Genomic DNA, 19,325 nt, shown 5'->3' on the forward strand with positions numbered 1-19,325 from the left:
AACCATATGTGATAAAAGATATGTGATATAAAGTATTTAACTCTCATTTTAAGAACAATTTTAGTAGTTTATAAACCCCTAAATCTCACATGAAGTTTAAAGAAATATGTTTTTAAAGCAATATTTATATTTTAACTCGAATAGCTCTGCTTTTAAGTGGCCAATGTTTTAATTATTTCCGTAAACAGTTTACTTGTTCATTTTCACACTCAACGTTTTCCATAACGTTCTACAGACTGCTGTTTCGAAACAATTCACTGGTGGATTCATTTTCACTAGAACAATAATTATTCCGTTCCATCATTTTTGCAAACAATACACCACACACTGTAACTCATCCATCATTGCGTTTTGAACTCAGACAGTTTCAGCGTGGCTTAATATGAAAATAAATGCCGACTCGCATCAGCATCGATACACATCACTAAATTCAGCACCAATACGCACGCACAGATGCGTTCTGCGATGCGATCACAATCCGTTCCGCCTGCTGAACCAAATACTCACTTCCACTTCCGGTCTAACCGGTACAATGTTAGATGCGAACATATAACCGAATCACCACAACCAGCACAAACTACATGAGAAGCGACGTATGGGAACCTAAAATCACCATTTATGCCCACACGATTTCTCTTTCGGTTTAGAATGGTTTGTACCAAAAGCGCTTAGCATAGATTCACTTCTTACCAAGTGCACTAGAAAACCAACCAAAGCTCACATACACTCTTTGCTGATTTCTTAGGAACAAACAAAAAACACTAAAGCACAAGGCTCTGGGACGAACCTACCGAAAGGTAGGTAAGAACGCTGAGCGCTGCGGTAAACACTGAACTTGGCTTTCCTTTCACGTTTTCCTTTCGATAAAAGCGGCGGTGAGACGCGTCCGACCTCGAACGGGGCGCGCTTTCGGGTGTAGAGGTCTCTGCGAAATGCGCACGCGTTCCAAACCGTAGATCGACCGCGACTGGCAAACACACAAACAAGTCAGCATTAAGTGCCGGGCACTGCGTGGCAGCAGGTTCACAAAGCTATGGTGGGGAGGGTTTAATTCGGGTTTGAGCTTTGCATAAACAGCGAAGGCATGCGGTCGAAGAATATACCTGTGCATTTAGCCGTTGGATAAAATAACACTTTTTTCCATTAATTCAAGCAAACATTGATTATGTCAAAACAATTTAAACTATGTTCAAAAGTTCTTTATGTTTTCGAGGGGTATTTTGTTATTTTTGAAATTTTTATTTCGAATTGTTTGGTTAGATATGAATGAGTAACCCTGCAATAAACTTACGAGCTTTATTGCATTCAATGTTGCATGCACGATTAGGCCTCGCTCTAAAGATGTCGTATGAAACTGAGGGTAATTCCGGTAATGCACGTATCATAGCATTATTAGAATTGTTTTATTTTCAGGATTAATCAAAAGCAGCTTCAGCTGAAAAGGTTTTGGCATTTAAATTACATTAAAATGAAAAAAACATATCTAAAATCTTCAATATGATCATCCCGCGGCTGGGAACCGCGGAAGCTTTTTCAATGCCTACTTAATTCGAATGATACTAGTATTCCTTATTTTGCTTTAAGTTGTTAATGGTTAGCTAGGGTAATGCGAGAATTATTACCATTCTAGGTTACTCTTCAAATGCGCAATCTGTGTCTTTGCTTCTGGATGTTTAATAATGTCATATATTGTTTAATAATAGTGTATATGCTGCAGTCATATTTTTGGTGTGTTTTATGTAAATAAATAAATAAATAAAACTACTTAAGGCTTTCTACCTTTAACGATAAATCAAGCAATCTTGCTAAAACTCTGGCAACAAGGTCACTCTTGCCCAAACGTAAAAGCTTTCTTTGGTAATTCTTGGATAGGTGCCAATTAACAGATTACTAGCAAACAAATCACATAAATCTTCAGCTGCGAAGCCAGACAGTGAAACAACATGATTAGAGCTACTGACCAATACTAGACCCATAGCATGCGGAGCTTTTTCTACTAGGGCAAGGAAAGCTATTGCTTGATGTTTGCAGCTTTATAGACGTTTTAATACCGTATCGTTATAATGTACCTGTTATGAGTTACGATGAGTTGCTGCATCCTACAAATATGTCTTGATTTCGTAACGCCTGAAAGTAGGTAATACAAAATTTATTGATCATTTTTATTAGTCTCTCATTGTGCTGTTTTAATGTTTTAACCATTCCATTCGCCAATACTTACATTACTACATTTTTTATGAGATTATTTATTATAAATAAAAAATAAACAAATATAACATATGTTGAGAAATTGAATACATCACCTTTCGTTAAAACTCACCTTCCTAACAAATTATGCTTACCTGCTATGGAAACACTCGTAATTTCTCAAGTACCAGCAACGATCCTGCAGCACCAACCGGTTGAACATGATTTTTATATATTTTGCATTCACTTCACTCTAAACAAACCAATCAAATTTATAAATGGAATGTTTTTTTTTTGTTTGCTTTGCTTTGTTTCTGGATTTCCTTTCATTAATTTAGTGTTTGATTTCGTTTCCTTCACTCTTCCAGTGCTCCACACCCGGCGTAGCCTGCCATCTCTTTAACACGTGTTAGGTATTCCTTTGTTTTTGTTTCTACTACTGGCTTGTCTGTTTCAATATTTATATCTCAATAAAATGCATCCTATAGGCTTTGCATTAGCAATTCTTTTACGCGGATGCATCACCCCACAGGCCAGAGAACCTATCCATCCGGCTCGGCTGTGCTGTGTGTTGCATCGCATCTCCAATACTTTTTTTTATTGCTAAAATCAACGCACAACGGGCATCACCATTCGTAACAGCTGACAATATCACCAGTGTTGTTTTTTGCTTATCTCGCAGACTGCATTTACGCATTTTTTGCCACTATCACTCTCTACACGCTCCTTCCTCATTTCTTGTATTCTACTATATTTATCAACTCGCGCCCCTTTTCAGCTTCTCTTTTCCCCTTTTCTGCCAAACAATCTAATGGAGTTTCTTTTTGTTCGCGTTCCTTTGCTATGATACTGTTTGTTATGTCTTTAAATATATTTCTAGAATCAACGACTGTACTTTAAAGACGCATTCTTACGGATCCAACATTGGTTTGGTTTAATTTGTTGTGTGGAGTTTGCTTGTGTGTTTCTGTGTTTGTGTGTGACTTTTGTTTTGTAGTTTCTTGTTGTTGCTATTGTTATAATAATCTTCTTTTTTGTTTGAGTTTGTGTGTGTGTGTGTGTTTGTGAATCTAGCCCCCCGCACCACCGTCCGACAAAAACGTTTTTTTTTGTTTGTTTGTTTGTTTTGTGAGCAAATAGTAACTTTATACGCTAAGATCTAACATTTCGTGAGTGATGTCAGTTGTGGTTGAACGGTAGGCGCTCAATCGGTGTGTGTGTGTTTTTTTTGGTTTGATTTTAGTTTTCACGTTTTTGTTTGGTTTTTTTTCGGTTTTTTTTCTCGTTTGATTTTTTGTTTGTTGTTGTTGTTGTTTGTGTTGCATTTTTATAATACGATTACGGGAAAGAGATACTACGGTGAACGAACCCGACGGTAATCTAGGACGGGAATAGTGGAGTGTGAGTGCGAGACGACGTGGGGGAAAGTAAAGTAAAGGTAAAGCAAAAGCGAGGAATCGTTACTTTCGTTTAGAGAGGCATAGTATATCGGAATGTTTCTTTTTTGTTCTTTTGTTTCGTTTTTTTTTCATCCTACGAACGAATGTAATCACCATTGTACGGTTCTTTTCTCTTTTTTTGGCATAACACGCAGGATATGGTTTTGGTAAATTAATTCACTACCTAAACTTACAATAACTGAACGGAAATACTTTAAATGCGAGTATTGAAATCATCTTACCATACGCGCTGCATACCATGCGTGCGTACCTCTAGATGCGTGTCCTTTGAAAGGAGCAAGACAAATTGTATTCCAAACCCTGCCGACGGACTGCTGAGCTGGGCGCAACTCCGACCAGCTGTTTGCTACGTACGCTAGATACTGTCATGGCGATCGGTGTTGGCGATCCTTATGACAACTATACAATTTTATCGGTTAAAAACATTTCCCCTAAATGCAAACGAAAATCCCAAAGTAAAGCGCACGAGCACCATCACCACCATATATATGCCCGCCGTACGGATCGCTGTTAACTCTGTGTGGAAATATTGGTCGAGCAAAGTGCACTAGCGTAGGGAGGCCACCTGGCGCGAGCCACGTCCATCATGGCGCGACTCTCTTCGTAGATGACGGAAAGCGTGCGATTTTGTGATGAGAGGGAGAGAGAGAGAGAGAGAGAGAGAGAGAGAGAGAGAGAGAGAAGAGAAAGAAAGAGAGATATATGATTGATTTCTTCTTCTTTTTCAGAGCAATATGCGGTTGAGCTTCTTGCAACAATGGTGCCCAACAATACAAAAACACACAGCCAAACGGAATCGGGGAGTGGGGTTAAAGGAACTCACAAGGAAGAATGAAGGGAGACAAAGTGTAGGCAATGAAACCGGGACGAAGTGGTAGTTTGTGCACTGGTGCATTCGGCTCATTTCGGCACTATCGCGTTAAGCGTCCCACAAATCCCTCACAAACGCTCACTTCAGATCGACCACGGCGGTCGGATTGAGGAAGTTTTCCCGCTGTGCTTCCTCCATCGAGGAGAGTGTTCGCGTGATGGAGGTGATCTTCTCGTGGCTGCTCGATTTGCTGTTGTTGCCCTGGACGCAGACGCGCGCGTACAGCCACACCCGGAGACAGTACAGGCAGTAGCAGAGGAAGTGCATCAGAAACACGGCAAAGATGCCGAGCGCACAGATGACGATCGATTTGCCCGGCTTGGTCCAGTCGAGCATTTTGTAGATGCTGGAATCGTTGTGTCTGGCGGGAAGGTGAGATACGGTAAGCGTAAGTATTAAAAGTCCATTAGTGCACAATGGAATTCGATACTTAAAAGCACCCGATTTTTGCAGGCTTATCTTATTTCTTAAAAGCTCAAAAATAAACTTAATTATTAACACACTTTACATAGCAACCTTGAAATCAAATATAATTCGTAATATATAAGCCGACGACCAAAATAATTTACCTATCAATTAAAATGGAATGGATAAGTTAAACATAAATAAACATATAAATAAGAAAGCTTAAATATTAGTAAGACAAATACGATATTCAAAATCATATTTTTTGTATTAATAACTGCTTAAATGAACCATCATTTTTGGTGGCATTAGTTTTAAATGAGATTAGTACTTTACACATATAAAATTAGATGTTAATTCGAATAATTCGAAGAAAATGTCACTTATTTCTATAATAAGGCGAAAAGACTATTAACTTTGGATTTTTTTTTCTTTTACTGAATTGAACTATTTAATGGAATGTTATGCTTTTCTAGAAGCTCAGTAAGTTACAGTTTCATATCAAGAAATTGATAAACCAAAAGCTATAATGTTTATCATAAATTTTAACTAAAAATCATATGCATTAAGTAAAATGAAGATCATTTTCTAACGTATGCAAACTTCAACTTCTTATTGTTGACGAAACCGAAAGAAGCAGCAATTTAATGGCAACGTACCGCAAAATAGTACACCGCACTAAATCGTTTGCAACAATTATCACCATCTTGGGAATAATGGAAGCTTGATTAATTTTGCTCTTCATCTTCATGAGTGCAAAATAAATGGTTTCGTTTGCCTGTCATTCGTTTACCGTACAGTGCGCGGAATGCAGCGCATATCTTTCGCTTCTCCTTGGCTAAACTCGCATCGCATTGTAAGCTAACTTCCCGAAGATGGGTAAAACTTTGCTCAAATATTAATGCACTGCTCGCACAGCACCCGTGGCACGGCACAGTGTCGGTGGGCCAAAAGTTCTAGTTCATCGAAGTTGTTGGCATTGCAGCCACTTGGTTTATGGCATAATTTATTCAAATTCGCTGGTAACCATCCAACCTTGCGTCCCAGGAGAGGTGCAAAATACCAAGCGCAATTGACAGTCTAATTAATCCGCCACAAATTGAACACTACGGGACAGGGGCGGATACAGTTCATGTCCGATGCGAGTTTCTAATACTTTTATTTCACGTGACCACCCAGCGGGCGGGGATAGATAGCGGGCCCGTGAATGATCCTTACCTGTCCGTTCCGCCAGCCAAGTAATAGACGATGGAGAACAGCGCATAGGCCACCCCGATACCGGTCGTCCAGTACGCATGGTTGAGCTTGATCGGATGTCCGACGATGGTTAGATCAATTAGCATAATGATGGAGTTGAGCACGTGCACCATGAGATTAACGGCATCGACACGGTTTTTACCTTTGTGGGGAAGAGCGGAAAATCAAAACGGAAAGCGATAGTAAAAGAGATTACACTTTTCTATTAGCAGCAAAACCAATAACACATAGGCCGCTGCTGGGCGGTTCCAGAATGAAGGGTATTCAAGAGGATTAATTGGATTTTGTTCAATTTGTTCAATTCGATGGCAACAATGTTGTCATGTGTGTAGTGCACGTATCATTAGTATAGTGAGGCTTGATGATTTTATGAGATAAATCCGTTTACTGTTAGGCCATTAAGTAAATTAGATATTGAATCTGTAAACGAAAATGCTTTAAGGCGGAGATATATCTAATTTTTAAGTTAAATCTTGCTTAACGAAAAAAGGATTTATATAAACGATACAAAGAAATAAGAACAAACAAATGTTTAAGCGTATTGTTACGTGTTTTAAATTACAAAGACACAAACAGCCAACATACAAATTATTGTGATTGCAGAGCACTATTTTTTTGTGCGACATCACAAATAGCCAACACAACATCAAAAAATCAACAACTATCAGAAGCAACCACTCGTTCCTCTATCTTTTACACCATCCTCGTACGTATCGTTATCCAACGATGCCACATGGCCACTGCACTAATGTCTCTAATGAGCAACCAGGCGTCTCCATAAAGCAAACCTTTTCCCATACACTGCCGAATGAAAGAACTACACACTGGCTGCATCTCATTTCGTACACAGTATCACACAGCACTTTAATATTCACTGACATAATCTCTTTCTTGTTTTGCTACACAGCTACACAGCGCAGGAATGCATCTAATCCTCGTCGACATGTGGCACAATGTGACACTCGCCCTCTATTGTTTACCCTTTCACTGTACAGTGGAAGATTAAAATTCGCAATCATTTCACACCCGTGCACACCAAACGTATGGCCTAAATTATGCGCCAAACACAACAAAATGCTGGTGGCAAGCCGACTGTGACAACGAAATAATACAACTGTAATACAAGCAAAGCGACAAGCGCAATGAATTGAAGAAATTAACGCGCACACTTAACGTTTGTATACGCACAACGTATAAAAGGCTGTCCTACAGAGCCCAGCGTGGGGTGGAACAGTTCTGATAAGCATGAAATGGGTGCGAAATAAAACACGAGTGGTAATTCCTGCGAACAGTATCTGCACAGCATCTGCTGATTGCTGGAGACTTGAAGCTTTCAAGACATTCGCGCTTAAGGCGAAACACCGGAAGTTGTTGTGGTGTGGCAAGCCGCGGCAGTACAAGAGTTCGCTAGCAAATTTGCACCCAAAAGCATGTAAGAAAGCAAGCAAGAAACAATTGGTGCAAGGGTTCCAGCACTTAGCGGTTGGATAATGATTTGACTCTGCTCGGCTGACTAGCCGGAACTGAGCTGTTATGCATGCTTTCAGTTGCCAGTCACAAGCAGTACGAAAGGCACAATGGAGGGTAAAAAGTTCCGGGCCTCGCCACTGCGAAGCTATACCTCCAGCGCTGTTGGTGAAGAGTTAAGCATCTGGTAATGTTAATAGTATGTACCGAGAGCTTTCACTTCGAGTAGTGGCGGATGTACGATTAAGATGTTTTATTGTTACATTAATTGTAAACAAAAATCTTCTACTGAATAAAAAGGACTGAGTAAGTATGAATAGTATCTTAAACCATAACGGAATAGTGCAGAATTGTGTGAAGATACTTTATTTCTATCCGATGAGTTGCATGCGCCTGGAAGTATGCAATATACCATTTCTAAACATCAATCGTCACACAGCTTAGCATTCATAAGCACGAAAAGTGTCTAAGCAGGATCTGAGATGATCTTTCTTCAGTTCGATCTAACATTCACCTTTTTATTGCATACTTTTAGGCGCTACAATCACAAAACAAGTCCTTGCTCTTGAAAACAGCTGTACTAGTATTTAACATTGCTCGAATGACAAAACAAACGATACATGAATTTTGGATACGTTTACGATCGTAAAAACGATTTGATAATCGATTGTTAAATAATTTCAATTTTAAAAAATCGACACTATGACTCTAAATGGCTTCTTAGAAATCAAACACGGAAGACTGTGACATCCATAAGCTGTGAACAAATAACACAACGATTCCGAAGAACGATTAGCCGCTGCTTTTCAACTAACTAATTTTATCCTCTTGCAGGAAGTTATTAATCGATAGCAGATTATACTAGCGTTGAAGAGACCAATTTCTGGGAACTGTTTATGATAGGCTTAAGCACGGCAGCATGGATGTCAACTTATCACCTTGCGGTCTAACAGGCGTTGTGCATGCTTTGATGCGACGAGATGCTGATGTGTATGATATCCGGTCACTCACCGGAGCAAAATCCTCCCGAGATAGTTATAAACGATGATGAAATACATATTCATAAAACATTATCTCTCCGTTCCTATCCCTATTTACAGCTCTGTATCTAATCTGCATTTGTGGGTGTCTATGTGTATGTGTGAGTTGGTGAATGCGTTTGGATACGATGGAATATTATATCAATTAAGGATACACATGCAGGGCCACACCTTGTCCCCTTGCGGACAAAACAGCACACTATACTCACTTGGATCGTACACGAACATCCAGTAAACGATAGTGACGATGAACGAGTAGACGGTAGCAATCGTGTACGCAATCCAGTACACCGAATGAAGTCGGCTTTCCCTTGCGACATGAATGTTCCACTCTGTTGAGGGCGAAAAGATGGGAAAAATCAAATCTCCGGAAACCTATCCACCGAGGACACACCGCCAGGACATGACTGGCGGAAGTAATAGAATTGACATCTTCCTCACGACCGAGCGGCATCAAATGCAGCTTCCTGGTTGCTGTTCTTTTTTTTGTTTGTTTTTGTGTCGCACTTCTTACCGAACTCATTCCGGTCAATCATCAGACCCTTGGTGACGATGATGGCCGCCAGCCAGGCCTGTATGGTGCACGCTATCAGTGCCCAGTGTGTCAGGTAGATCCACCATTTGGCGTAGTGATGTTCGAACATCGGCTCGGAACGGCCAATGTCCAGCACGGAGCAGACGAGCATCGCCAGAAACACGATGGCCACTATCAACCGGTACAGCAGGTAGCATATACCGACCTGGGTGCTGCTTTGCCACTGGAAATAGAAAGGAAAGAAAGCGCGTGTTAGCGGTGACAGTTCGTTTAATAGAAGCACAGTGGACAGACCAGCACAAACAAAAACCCCTCCGCAAGAGATAAACTCAATCAAACACACTATAAACAAGAAACCACCCAGCACACGGTCACAAGCTACAGGACGCGAAACAAAGTGCGAACAAGAGAGAATGGAACAGCGTGAAAGGAAAATGGCCATCAACTGCAGCTAGGCTAGCGGCAAAAATGCACATTTGTGTCTGTGTTCGCCTAACACAAAGTTGTGATTGGAAGATGTGTTTGTTTCACTCCCTTTTTCCCGCTGACGACCACTGTGCACATTTTTTAGGTCGCGAATTTTCCAACCTTTTCGTGCGACGTGATCTAGGAGCAGTTGCTTTGCTGTTGTTATTGCTGTTTTTGTGTTGTCTCTCTCAAATCTACATCATGCTGATTATATGCAGAAAGCGGACCGCATTTTGGAATGGGTGATAGAGTACTTTTTGAATTTTTCATCCCACCCCTCCCCCATTTTGTCCATTTTGGTGGCCGGCCGAAGTTGGGAAACTCTGCATCAGATCGTTTGTGAGAAATGAAGTGATGAAATATTTACGGTTGCATGGAGTTTTCCTCCTGGCAGCTCCTGGCGTTATTTTTCCATTCTCCCGAATGAACATTTGCGCTAAATTGCTCGCTTGGGATGGGGGTCAACGGAACAGTGGGCGGCTTTTGGATAAATGTCACATAAAACTGCCCACCGCACTGGTACACATTTTGTCTATTTGGTTGTCGACCAGGTTAGTCGTCTACGTGGTTTCCAACTAGTGTTATTTTCATAAATTTACAACTTGTTTTGCGTTTTATATTTTTGAAAGAACTCCTGGAAGAGCTCGTGTAAGAATGCAATATTCTGTTGTTTTTTTCTGAAAGTTTTTATAACAGTCACGAAAATAGATTACATAAATTCGTTAAAAAACATTTGGGATGACTTTTGGCAGACAACGGTAAGGAAATTTGGATATCTGTATTCATCCATATTGGTATCCATGTTGTGATAGAAATTCAAAACAAAATAAACAAAACTTTTGAGACACTGGATATCATAAATTTACAGCTTTCAAATACAGCAATATCAAATAATTGTGAATAAATTTATTATAAGATATTGATTTCAAATAAATTACCCATATACATCTTTTGTTGAGCACTAGGAAATAAAAAAATGCCCATTTGATGTAGTTATAAAAGGAAAATGTTATGGCTTATCCCCAATACCAGCTTACCATACAAACTTTGTAAATTTTAAAATGAAAAATGTTGCATTGAAATTTTCTGCAATATTTCCCGTACTTCATTAATATAAACATACTATTTATATACGTTTAATAAAAGAGTAATTTAGTTAATGTTAATAAAGTAAAACAATTTTCGCTCCTTTTGTGTGGAAAAACTATCGCGGAGCCGCTACAATGGCAAACTCTACCAGTTGTACGACGAACTTACTGTCATACTCGCCAAGCTGCTTACGTCATGAGAATGACACCAGACCACCCAGTAAATAAAATCCTTTTAGGTCGTCCAAATGGAAAGAGGAGGATCTAAGGAGTCCTACAGCATGCTTATAATACCGCGAAGGTAAGGTAACATGTAACAGGTAGGTAAGTAAGTAAGTAAGTAATATTATCGAGCAGAACCAACCACATTGTTTGGAAGATATCGTCTAAAGATTTATGCTTCCTAAATTAAAGTACGATTGATCTCAATTTTAAATAAAATACAAAAAGTTACACTATCAATATTAGTTAAACGAATGGTGAAATATTTGGAATTGTTATTGAGTATAAATAATTATGGCGCGGAAGACGATGAACACAACATGTCGCTTATTGTTTTTACAATCACGTTTCAATTTGAAAGGCCCTCAATCGAGCTAGAGTGGTGCAAAGCGGAACACTATATGATGCGCATAGTAGTAGGATAGTATTGTTTGTTAAATTTTGAATGAAACTGTATGTCACCTTTGTCATGATTTTTTTTTCGACTTTGATTGCAAAAACGTTACTTGAAAACGGGTTACGATCAATATATGCAACCAAAATATTAATACATCGTTGGTTGCTTCTCTTGGTAGTGTTCATTCTCTTTCTAACTTTTGAGAATTTAAATATTTATAGCTTTATATTCACTACTGCAGAATGAATTAAGAATGTTTTTTTTTACCAAATTAAAAATGATTATTACATGAACTCTTCATAAAAATACGCAGTCCAAATTATAAAATATTATTTCAAATTAACCATTTGAATATCGCTTCGCATCGACTTTAAATACCAATGAAAGATGGAAATAGCTCATCAAACATTTGTGCAATGATTTAATTGAAATCAACAGTAATGCTTACGATTTCCCACCGGAGCAACTGATCCTGTGCGGTGCGGAAGTACCCCAAACCCGAGGGACGATTTTACCAATCCCATTCTCCACTTAACCTTGCTTTTCCACCATATTACGACCACATCGCTCGGTTACTGTACAGCGTTACCACTTGTCCCCGATCATTATTATTGCTCTTCGAAAAACAATTGTTTGTTACAAATAATACCAACCCTTCTCCTGATAGGCAAACAAATTAAGAATGAAATTGTGATTGTGACTGGGGCGCTGCTTCTTGCACCATGACGCGACTCCAGAGGGACGGTCGGTTGCATCGGCTTGCGCATTATGTGCATTAATTAAAGCATTGTTGAAGCCACAAGTACGTGCGAGTTGTGTCCGCAAAAAAAAAAAAAAAACGGGAAGCGACAACACATAAATATTTGACTGCAGTGTTTTTCAATTTGTTTCATGATGTGATAGGAGCAGAAGCACAAGCAAAAAAAGCTTTCGCAATTTGAGTTTTGTTTGTTTTCTTCGACATTGGCACGAGAGATGAGTGGCGATGGGGAAGCACACCATCGCCAAACTGCACTCAATCCCGGTTGAAAAAAAGGTTGATTTTTGTGGCACGTTCTTTATGGTGCCACGGAGGACCCCATGATTCATAGGTTGAAACCTAAGGACGGCGGTTATGTACCGGCAGGTTGGGGTGCATTTTTCGTGCGCTCCCCACCGTTCCCGTTTGGCTGCTTTCAATAAATATTCCCAGCTTTAGTGGAGCGCTTTTGGCGTACAATCCACTAGAATTGTATGCATAGTTCGCTGCTGTGGCTCATATATTTATCCCGTTTCTGTTCCCGTGAATGTAGCGCTCCTTTATTGTCTTCAGCGACGTTGATGCCTATTTTCTTTAGTTTGATTTTTCCAATCGAATATTTTTTTTTTCACAACCCCTGCTCTCAAATATTGCTACGGGTTATTGATTATTGTTGAGGACAGCTTAGCCCTTGGCCTTTCAAGTAGGTTCAAAATTTTGAAAACTGTTCCAATGGCAACTCCTTTGTGCCTTTCCATTCCTCCGCTCCACACACAAACACACTTTCAAAGCTTAATTTATTTACGTTTATTTTTCCCAGCTTTTTTTTTTAATTTCCATTTTAAAGTGCAGCATCCTTCCCTGTTGGCACGTGGCATTTATCGTGGCTACACGCTTGGCGCATTCTAGGGTCATTGTTGTTTTTTTTCCTCCTTTTTTTTTGTTTGCTTCCCCACTATATTATGCTTATGAGGGTTCGAGAAGAGCAAAACAAAAAAGCACACGAAGAGAGTGCAGCAAATTTACGGTTTTGCGTAAATGATGCTTTACGATGCCGACTGCTGTGGTTCACGGGCTAGCGCACGTACACGTATGCAAACTGGGTGGTTCCTTTTCCGTGACTTACATACATCCCGCTGTTGTTCGGTTCACGCACACACACAAACATGCAGGAGCATCCGCACGGGTTCACATCTGGTCCGGCAAGCGGCACCCCGGGCCGGTTTTAATTTCATGGAGACGCCTGGTGGTTGCAAACAGGCGCGAGATTTCAAGTCCCGTACGAATGTCGAACCGAGTCACGTGTACAATATGAGTGTAATGGTGTTTTTTTTTTGCTTCAGTGCTGTGCCGTTCCGGAAGGAGCGCGATATGCAATATTTGTAGCCATTGTGACGATACAAAATCACTATGGTACTGCTAACGACATAATGCTTAAATTGACGCGTGGATGATCAATTTTCAAAGTGCCACCATAAATGACTAAGTGGACGAGCAGTTAGCATTGTGCTGTTTAGAGTGTTTTAAAATTTTGAAACAACACTCACACACAAAGTGCAACAAAGTATAAAAAACACAGCTACTGTAAGGAAAAAGGAATAAAAGGAATTGTTCAAAAAAATAGCATACAGGGAAGTAGCAAACATAACAAAACCCATCAACATGATAATTTAAAAATTGCATGTGTTAAGCGAGAATTTGCATACTTGTAGGCGTTTTCATTTTATATTTGAAATGTCAAGCCATAAGCAAGCCATTTAAATTGCAATACGCCTCAAATTATGCAATGCACACAACAAACGGTACTGAAAACCAATTCAAGGCAATTTATCACGTGTCGTGTTCATTTCTTGTTTCACAAGTATAAATTGTTTTGCTTTATAAATTCAAACCGCCATTTCCTCGAAATAAAATCCTTTATGCCTGTACTCAACCATCTACTTTATGTGGTTTAACAATTGCCGGTTTGTTTTGTAACCGTGTGTGTGTGACCTATTTCTGAAGACAACAACCACAAAAAAAAACTCTCTCGCGAATGAGGTACCCTATACCAGGTACACTTCACCCGCTGAGATATCCCATCATCATCATCTGGGGGTGAGATATGCTCGACTGGAGTGGCTTATCTTTAGCGCTCCTTGCAGTCTAAATTATGAACCAGATAAAGCGGAAATGTCATCAGACTGTTTCGTCCCGCGCTGTCATCCAATGCCGTCAGCGCCGTCGAGTTGGTTGAACGTGCTGGAAAGTGCTCTTATCAACGCGGACGAGTAACTACGGGACGTGTAGCTCCCGTGCGCTGGGCTAACATAACCGCATCACGCCTACACGCAAGTGGCAGCAGGCACCGTCCACAATGCACCACACTCGTTCGCTCGTGTGCTAGCGGAAACAAAACCAGCCCGGGATTTTTTCGTTTTTATTTATGCATCTCAATCTGTTTATTAGCTCGTTTGCCCAGCCGCACCGGGTGAGGCCCATGCTCCATGTTTGGGTGTTATCTCTCCGGTTCTCTGGGCGGGAAACACTCACTCCCAGCACTGTTATGGTGGCCGTGTTATGGAGAGACCTCTCGGTTTGTTTGTGCGCTATTCCTGTTGTTGTGTTTTGCCATTTTGCTACCCCTCGTCGGAGCCTGCACGTTCCAACACATCGACCTGGACTTACCTGACACAGATAGAAGTGATGCCGTTCGACGCGGTTCGGTGAGCTGCTCGGTTTGGGCATGCAGCTGCTCCATATTTTGGTGACCATTACTCTGGGGAAAGGGAAGAGAAAGCGAGAAAAAAGGAACGGCATGAGCAAAACACGGTTCAATTAAAGTTTATCCCAGACTGGCGTAAAAAAAACCCATAGCTGATGCAGTAGTCGGCCGAAGTAGCTTGCTGTCAAAGTGTGGCGAGCGTATAAATACGGATCTTCTCCACCGACCACCACCGCGTGCGTGTCAGAGCAAGGTACGGATGAGGCAACACATTTGCAAAGCGTGCGGTAAAGTTAGTAATCAACGCAAAACGAAACGGACGGAACGGGGTAAATTAGGGAACTGTTTTCCCGGCCACTTCCTCCCGAACGCAAGGGGACGTGTCAGGTTGGACAGTTGATTTTGTTAATGGAAACAAAACTCCGCAAATTCCGGTTGGTCTCAGTCAGTAGGTAGCTTTTCCCATTCTTTGTGCGGAATATAGGATTAGAGGAAGATTTTAAAGGATTATCTTAGATTTCACTTAGTACGTCACTGTGGTTTGTAAGACTTTGCGGAAGCAAATGCCTTTCCGGGCGAATTTTCTGCTTTAAACTTTCAACATGGAGTCTTTTAACTATCGCTTAGGAAGTTTGAAGTACTAACCGGCATTCAAAGCAAGTGTAAAATAGTTAAATAGTTTGATAAGTAAGATAAAACAGAGTGACAAACTATTACGGTTCGAGGATTTACAAATAACTTAACACAACTTTACTGCGTAGACGATGGTGTTTTTGATAAAGAAAATGAATGTAGTAATTATCATATATTCAGAATCAATTTCGTTTTATTGTATTAAGATTATATCATAAAATTTCCTGTATAAATAAAGATGCGATATGATTAACCCATTGCATCTTGGGGTCTGTAAATCCAAATGGCAAGACCCGACCTAGTAGTTCTTCTAGAAATGACCTGAAACGGGCGACATTATTTTCATTTCACCTTCTTCAGCACTCGCGAATTCTGAAGAATGAAAATTCCACTTTTCGAATTGTATTCGAATTATTACCATTCGAAATAAAAATAAATGTTTTAAAACCTGTCTATGATCATTTTATCACAATTTTAGATACATAATCAATTTAGAAACATTATATTATCTAAAAGATCAACATTAACCCACAACTTATTGCTGCCACAACTGCTGACACTTCTAAATTATTATCTGATACCAGTAAAAACTAGCTGAGCCATTTAGTTTAATACATATAACTTACAAAGCATTTTTGTGTATAATATTTCATACGCGAGGATACAATTGGGTTAAGTAGGACAATTGGGTTAATACAATGGACAAACATCAAGTTACAATATGAAGTATGGCTAGTAATCTGACAGTAATCTAGCGGATTACTGTCGAATAATTTTGTCAGTTCTAGACGCCTAAAAGTATGCAATATCTTTTGTTAAAATCGTGCAAACCGGTCTATGGAATGCTGAGAAACCGTTTTGTAAACATTCCCATCTAACGGATTGATGTCGAGTTACCGTGGTGGTTTGTGCCACTTGTACAGGATTTCGGTCGAATTATAGTTTAGTTTGTGTTGCCTGAAAGTATATAAACCTTTTTTTCAATTGGTTTTAGGAATCTGCAGGAAGCTTGTACAAAGTGCAGCTCAACACCTTAAATGCGTGCATGCAATGAAACGTTTTTTTCTAGTTGAAAAGGTCTGGCTGTATCGACTTATTTTAGCACGAAGCTGTAAAGTCCTAGTCCTAGCAAGTAGAGAACGATTCGGACGGGATTTTGTCCAGGTCCTGTCGAATGAAGACAGGCACCCCTACCAATATACCACCGGACCGCACAATGCTATCCATGTGCTATGCTATCGATGAAAAAATATATACATTTTTAATATTACGCCCCAATAATGTTTTCCCATTTCCCACGTTTTGCAACAACATCGCTCCATACATTTGCCATCAGCGCAAAAGCGAGCTGTCGATAAGCTGTGCTCTTCCGCCGCCCGTGCCGATGGGTATCATTTTCCACGAAAGCATAGTAAACAGCGGAAATGCAAGAATTAAGAAACATTTATCTCATTAGCAAACACCGCACGGTTTCGTACCGGCAGGCAACCGCACCCAGACCATGGAACGATCTTGAACATTTGCCACGTTGTAAAGGAAAGGCTAACGGCTGGCGCGGTATCAGCATCTTCGAGCACCTTCTTGTCGTCGTACCGAGGCGCATTAAAGAGGACGCTCGTGAAATCTTAAACATTGGCGGTCTATTCATTAGCAGCGCACGATAGGCATGTGGCCGCGAGTGGCCACCGAAAGCAAGGCCGGCAAGGCTAGACGATCGAATGGAAAGCAGAACTCCGTCGTCAGCAAACACACCCGGCACATAGTTACGGGCACGTGAGGATGCAACTGAAGCTCGATTCGGTTGGCAGTGAAGGAAGTGATTTTTTGTTGTTGTCGCTGTTATTATCCTCCCAAACGAGCTTGGTTGTGGGAGATCCTATCGGATTGCGATTGCAACCCACTCGAGCGTCAAAAGCATGCTGCCATGCCCCACGGCCCAAGTTTTAGGTCCATCAGACCGGAAAACGGTCGGGCGTCAATTGCAGATTATTAAAATCGCCATCGAAACGCGCCACCGTAATCGGCAAACGGGGATAATGTTTCGCTCGAGTGCCCCTGCGGACGGTTCGCTCCGAAACGTGACTGAACTTCCACTGGCCGATGCAGAAGCTTCCCGAAAGAGGGGAAAAAAAAGAAACAAACGGAGATCCTTTTTGGATAAGGTCAACCGTTAAAGCAGCGGATGCCGCAAGGGTTTTTTTGTTCAAGGGTGACCATCAGCGGCCGGGTTAAGGGCACCGGAACTAAATCGATCACGCATTTTCATTTCCGTGCGCTTTGAACCGATTTCGGAAGCAAACATCGTTAATATAGCGGAAAGATGGCGGTTGATGTGTATCGAAAAACAAAACAAAAAAAGTGCACAAACAACAAAAGGCAAAGGGTGACCCTACTTCCTGGTCTGTCTAATCGATGTCAGCACAATGGTCCCCACCGCAATTATGGCAACCACGTGGTGACACGACTTCCAAGACGGGAGGCCTCCGCTGATGCGCGCGTCCAGGCAGAAACGTGTGTCAAGCGCGAAACTTTTGCCGAACGCATGGCAGCAACCACACTCCACCAAAACGCCGAACGGTGTCCCAAACAACCGTAATGTGGGTCATAAAATTTTGAATCCAACTACCGCAATCAAATGGTCATGTTTATTTCAGTTCACATTTTTTCCTCCACTCATCATTTACCATCGCCCCAAAATGGGAGAACGCGAATGGGAAGAGTGCGCCACCGGGAACAAAACATATTGATTCGGATAACCAGAACCAGAAGGTAGAAAAAACTACACACACACTCAAAATAAACAAAACACAAGCAAATCCGTATGGCGAAATGTTTTTCTTCTTTTCCGTGTGTCGGGGGGAACCTTTTTCCAGCAGCAAAATTGTTGTCCACTTTGGTATCGATATGCTGACGCAGAGAGGGGGAAAAAAACATTTCGGTGTCATTAATTTCACGTGTCGTGAATTAAACTGCCCACGGCAGGTATTTGGAATGTGGTGGATGCTGGACGAAAAGCGAAAGCGAAAAAAACACAATATGACATTGAGCCAAACAAGGTTGATGTTAGCTGCTGCCTTTTTTGCTTGTTTTTATTTGGGAGATCTGTGATATATCATATCAATCAGCTCTATTATTCTATCAATGTGAAGCTATTTTGTTCCGCAGGGCATAAAATTGATTTGAACTTGGAAATAAAGCTCACGTGCGTTTATTTTGCATGCAGGTTGGGGTATGTGAAAAAAAGATTATTTCATCGACTGTCGTTGACATTTTCCTGGTATTAGGCTTTTGAAGTATGATACGACGGTGAAGTATGACGGTTAAGCGGTGAAATATTTTCATGTAACCATTAATGAAATTACAAATTTTTTTAAAACTTTTAAATATCGATTACAGTATTCACATATTCACTTTATACATTTTCTCTGCCCACTATCCCGGCAAACGTCGTATTTGCGTTTGAATCTGTATCTCAATAACAAGCCTGTTCTTGGAACCTTTTCTTAAACTCGATGCCGAAGTCGAAACATTTAAGAGACTTTGGCGTAATATAGAACGTACCAAAGCTGTTCAGAGAAGAGCTAGAAACAGCTAGAACAATCAATGCCATCAGAGAATCTTTCTTGTGACGCACTTCTGAAGGTGGGCAATAATTGAGGCTTGAGACTTGAAAATATGAATATCGAACTAGCGCTACTAACGTAACACATCAAACAATCTCCTAAAATTCCCCGAACAATCTGTGGAGTTAATGTTGCCAAGAAAAGTACCAACAGATAGAGCAGCGAGTGAACGAGAAACGAGAGGATTAAGCATTGCACATATGACATCGGTTATAAGGATAATTGAGTT

The 19,325-nt window shown here is 40.6% G+C and overlaps 1 protein-coding gene across 5 annotated transcripts in view; it reads right to left on the reverse strand.

The window, feature by feature from the left end:
• Nucleotides 1–2,407: 2,407 nt before the first annotated feature.
• The window catches only part of LOC128300434 (protein rolling stone), a 49,513-nt gene continuing 32,595 nt past the window's right edge, over nt 2,408–19,325 (reverse strand). For all 5 annotated transcript variants that reach the window (XM_053036481.1, XM_053036482.1, XM_053036483.1 and 2 more), the window contains 6 exons: nt 14,804–14,894; nt 9,202–9,445; nt 8,897–9,019; nt 6,142–6,322; nt 4,601–4,879; nt 2,408–4,246 (listed from right to left, as the gene is read on the reverse strand). In XM_053036481.1, the coding sequence (XP_052892441.1) occupies nt 4,195–4,246; nt 4,601–4,879; nt 6,142–6,322; nt 8,897–9,019; nt 9,202–9,445; nt 14,804–14,890 (966 nt within the window). In that variant the 5' untranslated portion in view covers nt 14,891–14,894 and the 3' untranslated portion in view covers nt 2,408–4,194. The remainder of the gene's footprint in view (nt 4,247–4,600; nt 4,880–6,141; nt 6,323–8,896; nt 9,020–9,201; nt 9,446–14,803; nt 14,895–19,325) is intronic.

This window comes from Anopheles moucheti, chromosome 3 (assembly GCF_943734755.1).
Source record: "Anopheles moucheti chromosome 3, idAnoMoucSN_F20_07, whole genome shotgun sequence".
NCBI lineage: Eukaryota > Metazoa > Arthropoda > Insecta > Diptera > Culicidae > Anopheles > Anopheles moucheti.